The 12,867-nt window shown below is 37.7% G+C and overlaps 1 protein-coding gene and 1 long non-coding RNA gene across 2 annotated transcripts; one reads left to right on the top strand and one right to left on the bottom strand.

The window, feature by feature from the left end:
- The first annotated feature begins 256 nt into the window (after positions 1-256).
- Positions 257-935, top strand: LOC124327487. Its single transcript, XM_046786423.1, has 4 exons — positions 257-461; positions 548-617; positions 703-768; positions 826-935. The coding sequence occupies exons 1-3, from the start codon at positions 260-262 to the stop codon at positions 740-742; spliced, it is 312 nt and encodes a 103-aa protein (XP_046642379.1). The 5' UTR covers positions 257-259; the 3' UTR covers positions 743-768; positions 826-935.
- A 3,788-nt stretch (positions 936-4,723) lies between these two features.
- On the bottom strand, positions 4,724-5,326 carry LOC124327656. The gene is made up of 3 exons (XR_006916207.1): positions 5,186-5,326; positions 4,992-5,120; positions 4,724-4,904 (listed from the first exon to the last, which is right to left on the bottom strand). It is a non-coding gene; the product is annotated as an uncharacterized LOC124327656 (long non-coding RNA).
- Positions 5,327-12,867: the final 7,541 nt, after the last annotated feature.

Here is a 12,867-nt window from a genome sequence, read left to right as displayed (position 1 = left end):
GATTGGCCGAGTTATTCCCAATCTAGTAAATTGTATTTTTGACCAGTTTCCCACCCAGCCTAGTCGCCATTTTTTATTACTCTCCCTCGCGTTCCTAGCGGATGACAGACGAAGCTACGCTTTCTCTGCACCTCGGGCTTCAAATTTGATAGTAATCGATAACTGACAGTATGATATCGATTGCGAACGTTTTCGCGATGCATAAGTTATGTCGTCTGCAGTTGACGTTTGGGACCGTGTGAATATAGTAAACACCGAGATGCATTGGGAACCTATCGAAGAAACTTCAAATGGGATTTTGTACAGCGAAATGCTGAACGAATATTTCATAGACGAGAAAGATAAAAGAAGTCCTGTTGAAATCCGTGCCGTGATTGACCACCATATGGCTATTATTCATTCAGCTATGGAAGCTGATGCTGAACTACAGAGGATGGAGGATTTCGAAATGAATTCACCAGGTAAACATCGTGTTTCTTATTGTGTTCAGACCTTTCTCTATTCATGTGATCAGTAGCTAACTCCATATTTTCATTTCTTGTAATAGAATACATCAATAGCAGCAGTGGCCGTTGGGCTGTGATTACTGAGAACACACTTACCAATGAATTTGTCAAGTAAGTGTTATCGTGTTTAGATTTTTCCATTCCTTGCTAATTGTGTAATCAATAGGCTAATTATTTTCCCCATTGTCTCAAATAGATTTCAAAAACAGCAGCAGGAGCCGTTGGCTGACAACTAAGAACACATTTTACATGAAATCGACAGGTAAATATTGTTATTGAGACTGTATTCATCCATTACCTAATTCTTTATTTCCATTAGGCCCTACATCTATAACAGATGAAATCTGATGAAAAAGACAGAAGCAGTTGCCGTTGGGCTGTCAAAGAAGAACACATTTTGAGTTAGAATCAAAAATTTTTCAAGACCACATACAGGTTGAAAAAGTTGTATTTTCTGTAATCCGTTTACTTGGAGGGGGGGGGGAGGAGAGAAAACGTTTTTTTGGTTGTAAATTAGTATTTATTATCCCTTATGTCACGTTAATACAATTTGATGTCAACAATTACCTTGGTTTTGAATAGGATTTACCGGGTAACAAAGGTTCAGAAGCTTCAGTAGACTACCTGGATAAGTCTCACTAACATGTCTGTGTGCCGGTGTCGCGTAAAGTCATGTTCCACATGCAACCGTTGTTCGAGGTGCCAGTGCGCCCACGATGGGATAGCTATAGAATCAAAAATTAATCGTAAAAGAGGCGGATTCCGAAAAACGGTTGGCAGCTCCGATCCGCCAAGAAAGAAAAGAAGAATTTTACCGTCAGATAGAATTCCGCGCTGCCAAAACCCCGTCTTGCTGTCCGGCAAAGAAGAATTTGAAGTAGATGATATGAACGATGCGAATACAGCTATCCCAATGAGACCAATAGCTTCATTAGCTGATTTGTATGCTGCATTTCAACTAAATAAGAGATCGTCTTTGAGAAAACTGCTATCGGCAGCCGATGTAAGATCAAACATAATGAACTGGGAAGAAGAATCAAAAGAAAATTACCACATGCAAACTAGTGTTGCTAAAATATACAAGTTCTTCATTTCCAAAATAGCTGTCCTGATTTGTGGACCAGCTGCACAAGTGTCTATTAGTAAATCAGTTGCAAAGTTTAGTGACCAATCGCAACACGTCCTCACCCTCCCACTGATTCACACGATTGTCCGTTCAAAAAAGTCGAAAACGGAGCAGCGTATGGCGAGGGCCTACCTATGTGGCTCACACAGAAGAGAAGAAATCGCTCAATTAAAAGATTTGGACGGCGACTTCACACTGGGCACTCACGAATTTCAACAGGGAGTGAAAGACTTTAAGAAAGTGACGAGTGGACAGTGCCTTTCACGAATTAATCGGAGCATTGAGCGTTTCAACCGCACGACTGCTAATTTGGCTATTTCCTTCATTTTGAGCCCAGATAACGTGTGCTTTACGTCATGGGGAACGAAGACTCTTATTGTTGATGGTGTCGCGCGTGGATTTCCGTTAGTTATGCGAAAAATGTCTCGCACACATATATACGAAAATTATGTTAAAAGTGTTACGACTAGAAATCCGGAAGAACAGCAACTGAAAAGATCAAGTTTTTTAAATGTAGTGTCTGCTTTGACGCACTGCGATGCAAAGTTGCGTAAGGCAGTAGACTACGTTACCGGCTTTTTGATAAATGACAACTTCGCCGTCATCTATAAATTGATCGACGCATATTTTGACCGCGGCGAAGAAAAGAGGGAATTACTACGCGAGGTTGAATCTGCACACAAATATTTGAAGTATGGGTTTAACGGAGACAATGACGATTGCATCGCCCATAGAGTGTCGTTTGCGCTCGGTGGCGAAGATGAACCAATTGATGCGACTGCAACGTGCAGTAATTGTCGTCATCTGTTTTTCATATTCCAATATCTAAAGAATTTCATCTTAAACTCGACTCTGCCTCAACACTCAGCATTAACAGCCCTAGATGGCTGTCAAATGAAAGCTCAGTTATTTATGGGTCACCGGCTTCGAGTGTTGAATCAACAGACTGCTATTCGTAAAATGCACACCGAAATGGAGCGTAATTGTTTACACAATGGATTTTCAAACGAGTGTGTGGTTTTGCTCGATTATAAGATGAAGTTCGAGCCAGTATACTTCCGCGAGAAAACTGTAGATCACTACGGTAAAAGAGGAATAAGCTGGCATGGCTCTATGATTACATTTTATTCATCTGTTTGCGTCGATGGTGTTCAAACCGCCGTTCCCAACAAATTCTACATGGACCATGTAGTTGAAAATGAAAGCAAGCAAGATGTGACGTCAGTGATATCTATTCTCGAAGCAGTGGTTATAGCGATTAAGAAACTATTTCCACACATAACTACTGTATTTCTACAGTCTGATAATGCTAGTTGTTATCAAAACACTGTCCTTTTGATGCTCATTCCATACCTAGGTTTTGCCCATTCTTTATGCATCCGCCGTTACATACACACCGAAACTCAGGACGGAAAGTCAGTCCTAGATGCCCATTTCGCCAGAAGTACGCAAGTAGTATACGAACATTGTAAAGCAGGTAAAAATTGTTCGATATAATTATGATCTACAGCTTCCTATTGAAAATAGTATTTATTTCAGGAAATGACGTAGTCACCCCAAGCCAACTGGTTGCGGCTTTGAAATATTTCGGAGGTTTGCAGAATTCAATTGTGGAGCTGATTAAACTTGAACGTGAGACGGTCTCCAAATTAGTGGAGAATTTCGCAGAATGTGACCGAAAATTAAAGAAAATAATAAAGCGTACTAATGACGTTTTTTTTTCCTACGACGATTCCACAAGCACAACTGACATTTCTACTTCTTCGCATCAAGGATATTACATGCCTCCTTTCTCTCTTCAAGGATATGAATATTCAGGTAGACTTCCCCAGACTGCATTGTTTGAGTTTGCATTGCACCGTTTTCTAATAAATATCGTTCTGTTAATAAAACAGAGAAGGGAAATCCAAGAACTGTCGTCATCGATCCAGCGGCAAATACCGTAACCACACAAGATGATGTCAACCACAGTCACGACTTTGAGGAACTCGATTCTGATTATAGCGAGGTAGACGAAGAAACAACAACGATTGCCAACTACCTGATACAAGGTGAACATTCAAAGGATCACGAGTCATCGACGAGCAGCGAAGAATCAGACGGGCCAACTTCTGACAACAGTGATGGAGGAATTATGCAAAATTTACCCTTGACAACGCAAGTGGGGAAAATAACAGGAATTCGCATTTATACTGATGCGCAATTGGCAGTTAGACAACAGAAATGGAAAAAAAAATTTCGAGGCGTGCTAATGGCGATGCCTGTATACCAATGAAAAGAAATCTTGTCAACTACGCTTTGAGGACGGCTTGGAACATGCAATTAAACGGGACGACGCAATCAATTACAACTCACAACTCTTTAGAAAATTTATCGCCATTTGTTTCTGAAAATTTTACTGTACCACTACATTTTCCGAAAGGCTGGGCTAGAAGACCCAAAAACGGGCAAATGTACGGGCCTAAACACGTAGTTATCTATCGTCCTGACATCCTAGAAATGTTCAAGCAAGGCGAAGAAGATAAAAAAAACAAACGGAGCCCAGCTCAAATGCTGGAAATGTTGGCCGTCAAATATCCACAAGAATTTTGTCTTCCGTCAGAAAATGACATACGAGTTGAAATAAATCGGCTACAAACGAAAAAGAAAAGCCCAAATGGAGCCTCGAAAGGAGACAAGGTGATTGACATTTATGGTGCTTTCATTTGTGAAATTGCTGCCAATGATCTGTCATTAAAACCGAAAGATGCTCTCACAATGACGTTGCAACAGTTCCCTAGGAAAGAACACCCAAACCTGCCGTCTGATTCTAAGATTAAGAGTAAATTTTCTTACCAAAAACTGTGTGCTAAAAAACGCAATCAACAAATACATTGATTACTGACTACTGTATTCTTGGCAGTGATTTGAATAACTTGTTGACATACAGAAAAGTACCGAAAATCAAAATGCTGCACCCCTTCCATAAAAGTGATAAATGTAGGTTAGCAAATCCTTCTCCTGCAGAAATAGCCTATACATGATTCCACATAGCATAGACACAACGTAGCCAAAAAATTAAACACACCTTATTAGGATTTCCATTATCGCTGTAGTAGGAAGAAAGTTTTCCACATTTTTCCCATGTTTGTAATCCTTGCAGAGGTGCTCCTAATTCTTCCCTAGCTGGAACTTCAAATGGTGGGTAAGAGTCGTTGGTAGAGGACACACAAATACTGACTACTTCTTCCTTTTGATTGTCTGTGCTGTATGTGGTGTAGTCCATAATCATTCTAATAAGAGAAAATTGGTTACTTATTTGAATCGTAACAGCAAAACTATGTAAAACAAAATGAAGATATGAAACATTTCTCATTTACTGTGAGTGCCACTACCTCCATGACGGGTGAAAACTGTATCAACTTGTGTTGGAAGATGTTTACGTACAACTGTCAATCTTGAAGAATGTGGTTCAAGTTGCATAGTGAATCCAACAGCAAAAAGATAGCCTGAAAAATGTTTGAAGTTAATTTAGATAGCAAAGTATAAGATAAATTTAGGAAAGTAAGTTTACGCTTCTGCTTGGAGTACTGCAAAGCATGTTTCCAATATAGAGTTGTGGTGGCAGGCATGCCAATGTCGCAAACGAATTATAGAACTGACATTTCGGAAACTATTTCACAATTCAAGGAGCGTCACAACAAACGAAGGCAAGATTGCAAAAGCCAGTTTGTCAGGGATACCGTATGTGTCATAATAACTATAACAAATGCAGCCTTATATAATATCACGAGACCAGTATCAACCGAATTTCTATCACTCAATCGTACGAAAACAAAGCTTAAGTTTAATCCAAACTGCGAATCGAAATATGAAATGACTCGGAAGCTATGACGACGAATTAGCGTCCATCTTTCACAAGAATAACAAACTCAATGAGATCGAGTTATTAGACAGAAAATATCGATTGTTGATTCACAGCGATGGATAGGGGCCGTTAGACTATATGAGAGGGCCTACAGTATGTCCCCCGGTCTAAAGTGAAGGCCAGGAAAGCGTAGCTTCGTCTGTCATCCGCTAGGAAAGCGAGAGAGAGTAATAAAAAATGGCGACTAGGCTGGGTGGGAAACTGGTCAAAAATACAATTTACTAGATTGGGAATAACTCGGCCAATCTAATTCGGAATGAAAATTCCTTTTGGATTGGTATTAAGGGATGGCCGAGCAAACTTTTGGTTGAATTTGTTTTTTTTTAAAGGTTAGAATTTACCCAAAAAGCGATGCCAAAGACCCCCTAAAATTGTTAAAATTTGAAAAAACTCAAACTTTAACATTAAATATATCCCGAACGGCAGGGAATATTTAAATTCTGCAAACACAGGTGAATCCGGAGTAAAAAACTGGATATGCCTGAATTATTTCAGATTTCTAGGTCCCATAGCGGAATGGGAAAAAAAGGGGGGTCCATGGATTTGGTGCGGTTGAGTGGTGGATTGCTTGTTAAAAGAAAAGTGTGAGTATATTGTTTAATTTATGAACAGTGTGATGACCTCGTTTCCCAGTTTCTTCTGGTATGATTTTATTAAATTGTGACACATTGACTCATTTTAATACATTTCATTTCTTGAGGAATTTTTGAAAAAAGAGAACTACAGACTTCACACTTCTTAGAGCAAGAAAGCGACAGAGAGAGCGTCAGCGGCAAGTCAATGGTCCATAAGCTAATGTTGTGAACAATTAAATAACGGGGTACACTCTCAATTACTATGTTCAAAAACTTCCCGCACTGAAAGATGCGTCTCTCCCGTTCGAAAAGTCTCCAGGTCTATCCCTGCTCTCCCCCCTTCTTATCAACCACCCTAGTGATCCAATTTACCAAATATCATACCAATATACATATCAAACACCCTATTTTTTTCTACAAACTGTAAAGACTTTGTGTAACATTCGTCCTACTGCTTGTAGTAAAGAGCAATCTACTACGCTGTACCCTAAGGTCAATCTACTACGCCATACCTCAAGGTCACTGTACTACGCAGTACCTTGAAGCATTTCTATATTTCACCATCTTAACTGTTAACGATGCAACTACATCCGGGATTGCGCCACACTTTGCAGTGATGGTGCAATCCCCACAACCTTGATAACCATTTATAAAATCCCGACACTCGGTTCATCCAGCGGAGTCGTACCCGGCATTGTATCCCGACATCTACTTTAAAACACAGTACTGCAAGAACACTGCCTCCCGTTGGTTGTTTATTAATAACTATTGTGAATCATCACAAAACTTTTATATTTGATATAAGGTAAAATTTTTTTGTTAAAATCACAAAACATTACTGGGAACGGAGAAAGGCACAGGAAAAATGAAAAAAAACTAAATCAAATTGGGTAATTTTATTTGGGAGTTGTAGCCTTAAAACAAAAGGACATTTGACACCATTCTCCCCTATGCGTTATGAGTAGATGTGCTGCAAATTCAATCTTAAAATAATGAACAAGAAAGAAAAGAAAGAGAAGAAATAAGATAGAGAAGTCATAAGAATGTAGAATACAATGTTTTGTTTAAGTTTATTTAATCTAAAAATAGTCGAGTGGCGAGTATTCGACGGATTATTGTTCTCTGTTTGCATTGCCAGCCTGATTGTTATTTACTTTCACATTTAAAGAGGTTTTTTATATGATAGTGTAGTGGAGCACATTACAGTGTAGAGGAGCGTTCTCAAAATTCTCATAAACTCAACATTGACAATACAAATGTTATGAAGGACGTTCTGTCCCAGCGACTACAATGTAAACTGTGTTTCCGATTGAACAATACCTGTAGTTATTTCTTTAGAATCTGTTTCTAACATCACCTAGGTTTATTCGAGTAAACGACACTGCACAATTTAACACTCAGTTGTTTGTTTTACTTCCGACTGCTTGTTTAACAACCACTTTTTTTGTTCGAGTATGATCCAATAGCGATTGCTCACAAAGTGTACACATTAAGTCTGATCTAGCATAAGCCTGATCTTATTTAAAGCCATTCTACTCTTTTCGAAGCCACACAAAAAAATGTTGGGTTCAGTCTTGTTATATAAAAATGTTGGCTTTTATTTGCGCGATTAAAACTCGGAAGATTGGCAACTCAATATCTGGGTGTACGAGGATTCAGGTTCTTATTAAAGGTTTATTAGGTTCCAATCATAAATACATATTTAAGAAGGTAACAGTTCGTTGACAAATGAATAAAGATCACTAATTATATCAAGAAGAGTAAACAACCGGGAATTGCCGGGATCTACAGTTCGCTCGTGGCGGAATGCTACCAATACTACCACCTATAAACATACATCTCACAAGGGTGGAAATCTTGGGACGAAACTATTAATGTCCTTTAATTCAGACTGGATCTCGTTCTTGTTTGAATACCACACGACTTCATACCAAATGCATAAAGTGCCTAAATTAGTTTGATCACCATCATACTCCCATTCCAAAAACCGTTTTCTAAATTCTTCTTTACTCCAAAAAAGTAGAGAAAAAGACAAAACCCCAACCAACAGGAATTTTTTCGGCAAAGGAGTCGTCATCTCTTTTTTGAATATGTACCAATCGCCGATCCTGACAATTCATTTTTCTACGGTCTTGACAAGCTGCTGTCGTTGTACATCAGGTGTAGTGGAACCGAGGAGAAGTTGGTTTTCCCATAAGACGCTTGAGGGTGAAGGCGACACAGACCAACTTGGACACAAATGAGATTTTCGCATTTGCGGAGAATGCGCAACGCAGGATGTGTTACTGCTCCATACACAATTTTTATACAATTATACAATTTTAATACAATTTTTATTAATAGTTTTGAATTTTAGAGGCAGGGAAAAAAACTTATAACATTAGACTTATTCAGGGTAGGAGAAGAAAATCGGCCAGAAATTTAACGTTTACACCGAAGCAGGAAAAATATGTTTCAGCAAGTTAGACATAAGGGAGTCAAAGTTAGATAAACTTTACCAATCGATGTAATTCACAAAATTACAATCTTGAATGCAATTTATTTTCTTTCTACGGTAATAACCTAGTTCATGTAGGGAGTAATAATAAAATGCTGATTATAAGAAATCATTGGTTCCATTATTCATTGATGTGAAAAGGTGAGTGCATTTATAAATGGTTGCCACCCGTTTCGGCACTTTTTTCGGCACTTTGAATTTTGTCCGTTTCGGCACCAATTTTTTCTGTTTCGGCACTGCGATTGGCACTGCGATTAAATGTGTCCTTGACATGCTGACCAAAAATAAGTGATTTCCAACAGGGATTTGCCAATATTTAAAAATACTTGTTAATAGCCTAAAATAGCCTTCCCACGATAAAATAAAAAAACAATTACCAATGCTAAAATAATCTTCCTGTTGAGCCAACCCCCAATTTCCCAGCCCAATTACACTAAATAGTAACGGGCCACTAGATGACAGAATGCGAAAGTCTGATTTTTTACAGAGAAGATTTCACGGCTAAACTATCTACTAGGTTTTTCTTAATATATTCAGAACTTTTTTACAAAAAAAAATTCACAATGGCAATCGGCCTACGGCATCCAGTTTTAAATGCTTAATCAAATGTACTATAAATTTCATTAAAAAAAGGAAATTACAAACACAGAATGTACTCCAATTTTTACCCCGTGTTTCACTATGTACTATACACACACAATAAACAGTTCAGGGCACAATAACCGGCTAATAGCTCTCCAGACTGACTAAGGTAAATCTCAGGACTAAGGACAAAATGAATACTAACCAAGATGTTCTTTCATTTTCTTAATTAAAATTGAATTTATTTTGTACTTGCTAACGCAACACGTCTATAGTTCATTTATGTGAGAAACAGGCAAACATGCCGTGAACTAATGTGTTGGCAGCACCAGGCATCCGATTTATTCCGTGCCTCGACTACTAGTTATGGAACTGTCAAGTGTGCTACTGTTAAGCCCCACTTCTCTCTTTCTCTCTTGACGTCTACTCCAGGCAAGACTGACACTTTTCGTCAGTTCTAAATTCTAACTTTCAGTTTCAACTTTTCCCATGTCCGAAGTGTTTTTATTTATTTGATATCTTCATTCAAGTGCAGGCATTCAGATAATATTGTGTACCACATATAGTATTTAGTGGTACGATGTTTGCATGTGTATTAAATGCAAATCCCTGTCAATACAGAAGCCTCGTGATTGACTCAGCTATTCTTGTATTTCTTACAATTTGTTCCAGAACAGCTCTTGATTCATTATTAGTTTGCTGCAAAAAATAAAATAAAAATATTTCGTAGCATAATGAAAAATACAAAAAAATACCATCAACACAAAATCCAAATTCATGAAATTTTGGTTTTTATTCTCAAGTTTTAACCATTCACCTGTCTTGGCACAACAACCAAGTGGTGTGTAGTAAAATACACAATTTTAAATTAGGTACATTTCCGTCTCTGATTTCAACCTTTTACTTGATTTCTACATAGCAACCTAGAAAGTAAAATCAGTTGAACAAAAAGAAACCAGGTTTACAATTTCTGATTAAACTCGAGCATGCATGTTAATGTATCTCAAATAAAAATATTTTCTTACAACTAATCCTCGTTGTAAACTGTAAAAGACTAGCACGGATGATTCCGGGTAATTTAATTTTTTGCCAACTACATGCCATCTTTACCTGTTGAATTTTTTGTTCTCTATCTCTTTCATTCTTCCTTCCTTCTCTCTCTCTCTCTTTCCGTAGATAATAAATTTAATGATATTATATCTGATGTCTATATTCACTTGCATATTCCTCTCTCCTCCTCCAAAATAAAAGCGTCCGAAATAAAATTTAAAAATGGGACTGCCGGAAAAATATTACTTCTACTGCTGGTTTGAAAGGAAGACGTTACATCGAATAGCAAAAATAATAATTAGACATTAATATTTGCGTTTGATTACATTGTAATAAGCAAAGAAGGGATGGGACATGACATTCAATGAGTCTTTTAAATAAATTAAAATGTAATAAATGATTGTTATTTTAGTTAAAGGAAAAACCGGAATCATATCTCGTTTACCGAAGAAGCTAATTGGATACGCCATTTCATTAAATGGGGAATTACCAGAAACTGAATCTCACAAGGTAATTCATGAAGTATGGTGTCCGGAAAATGGCCAATTGGGGTAATTTTTGAATGTGGACATGCATAAATTAATTTGTCCATCATACAAGAAATTTGGATCACCAATGAAAAATGGATGAGTTACATGGGCTATGCCGCCTCTAATATGTATCAGATCGTCCAACCAACTGTTTTGTGGTTGTACTGGCGACACGATCTTAAAATGGTAGAACGGTACCGCCCTATTTATTTGAAAATTTACGAAAATTTGCCCTTGATAATTTTTGGTAAAAAATTATCAATTTCCTTTCTTTCCCCCGAACACAAATAATAAAAATTTGCAATTTTAGGAAAATATAAACATTTTTGAAAGAAACAACCGGCTTGGACTATGAGATTCATATTGCACATATATCAATTCTAAGTTTGGAATCAGATATGAGATGCCATGATGATTGGGTGAAGAAACCAACAATATCAATCTTCCATCTTCTATTGTCACACGTAGCTGATCTTTTAAAATATCACTACATGCCAAATTGATATGTTGGATACATGGTTGATTTCCCAGAAGATCTTAATAAAAAAATGCGAAACTTTTAAAGGTCCAAGTTTTAGTTAATTTCATTGATTTTTGATAAATTTTCATTCCTGTGGGTTGCTAATTTGAAATATGTGCAGAAGGCAAGGATACCACTCGCGAAAGTCATTTACATGTCAAACGACGTTTACATTTACCAAAGCTCTTATGACATTACCAACGGGGTAATTTCCAATTGCACTGTTTTGAATTGCGAAATGTTGCTGAACAAAATTATACATGAAATTGAGTTCTTCGGGATCGATTTTTTGAGGCGGGGTTGGGCGTTAAGGGGGTCGATTTTTCTACCAAAATAATTCGCGCTTAGTTCAATATAGGGATGCGGATGGCTTTTTGTTGACATTGGTGATCGATCGCATTCGTGTACAGTAGTGGGTCAGAGATCAGATGACCGTAGTTATATTCATAGTATTATTTATAGCAGTGGGACGCGTCTAGAGAGAGAGCTTATGTAGTAACTATTATATAGTAACACAAACTGTCTGTGACAAGTTGGCAACTTAATTTGAGGAAACGATGAACTTTTGAGGAAAACTTTATTAACTTAGAGTTACCAAAAAACATAAAAAAAAACTTTTATTTACCTATTATTCACTTGTCTGATTTTTGGTCTAGGCTTAAGACACGCTATCTCATGCCTCATGTATGAATGATCATTTTGTTCACTAGCCCATATAGTCTACCTTTACCTTCCCTACCGATGCCATTTGACGCACTTACCAGGCCTTTCGAGGTTTCGATCCTAGATAGCACCAGTGTTTCCCCCTATTTTTAATTTTCCGTTAAGCTAATTGAATTATCATTATAAATATAAATATCGAACACTTGGTGAGGAACTTCGTGAGATGATTGGCGAAAACGGTTCTACATCTGAAATCAGGGCTGAATAGTCTGCGTCTGCTGCGGCAATGGGACATAACTGTTCTAATAAACGATCAGAAAGATGCTCGTTCGACTGGTTCACCTTTTTCATTGTAGATTTTCAGAGAGACAGAGACCTAGTACAGAGGAAGAACCATCCTAATAAAGAAGAAATCACCATTGTAGGAGAAGTGTTGAAAACTAACTACTGAAACAAGGAACATGCAAGAATGTGAATTGGTGGAAATTTTTCATTGCTTTACTTGTGAAGGGTTAAAGAACAGTAAATCAAAATTCTACTGCTAATTCTCAAAGTGCAGCAGAAAGTATAAGGCATTCCAAAGTTGGCTAGATACGAAAAATTTGCAAATGCAATGCATTCAAAACAGATTTTCCTTTCAATATATTTGACTAGAAGTATGACTAGAAGCAGGTGGACGAGAACAAGGAGTATGGCTAGATAGGATGGTCGATCGTCGACGTTGCTGTTCAGTGACCGAGATTGTGACTGCATCGATTGGTCGATCGTTGACACTATTTACTGGACCTTTGTTGAATTCCGGTGCGGGTAAGTTGGTCCCGAAAGACGAGGAAAAATCGAAGATTGTTCTCAAAAATAGATCGATCAAATGGAACCAAACCGGAAACTCTGAATCCAGACATGATGTTATC

The sequence above is a fragment of the Daphnia pulicaria genome, chromosome 2, assembly GCF_021234035.1.
Source record: "Daphnia pulicaria isolate SC F1-1A chromosome 2, SC_F0-13Bv2, whole genome shotgun sequence".
In the NCBI taxonomy this organism is placed as follows: Eukaryota; Metazoa; Arthropoda; class Branchiopoda; order Diplostraca; family Daphniidae; genus Daphnia; species Daphnia pulicaria.
The sequence above is the reverse complement of the archived record's forward strand: the minus strand, read 5'-3'. Positions and strand labels throughout refer to the sequence as shown.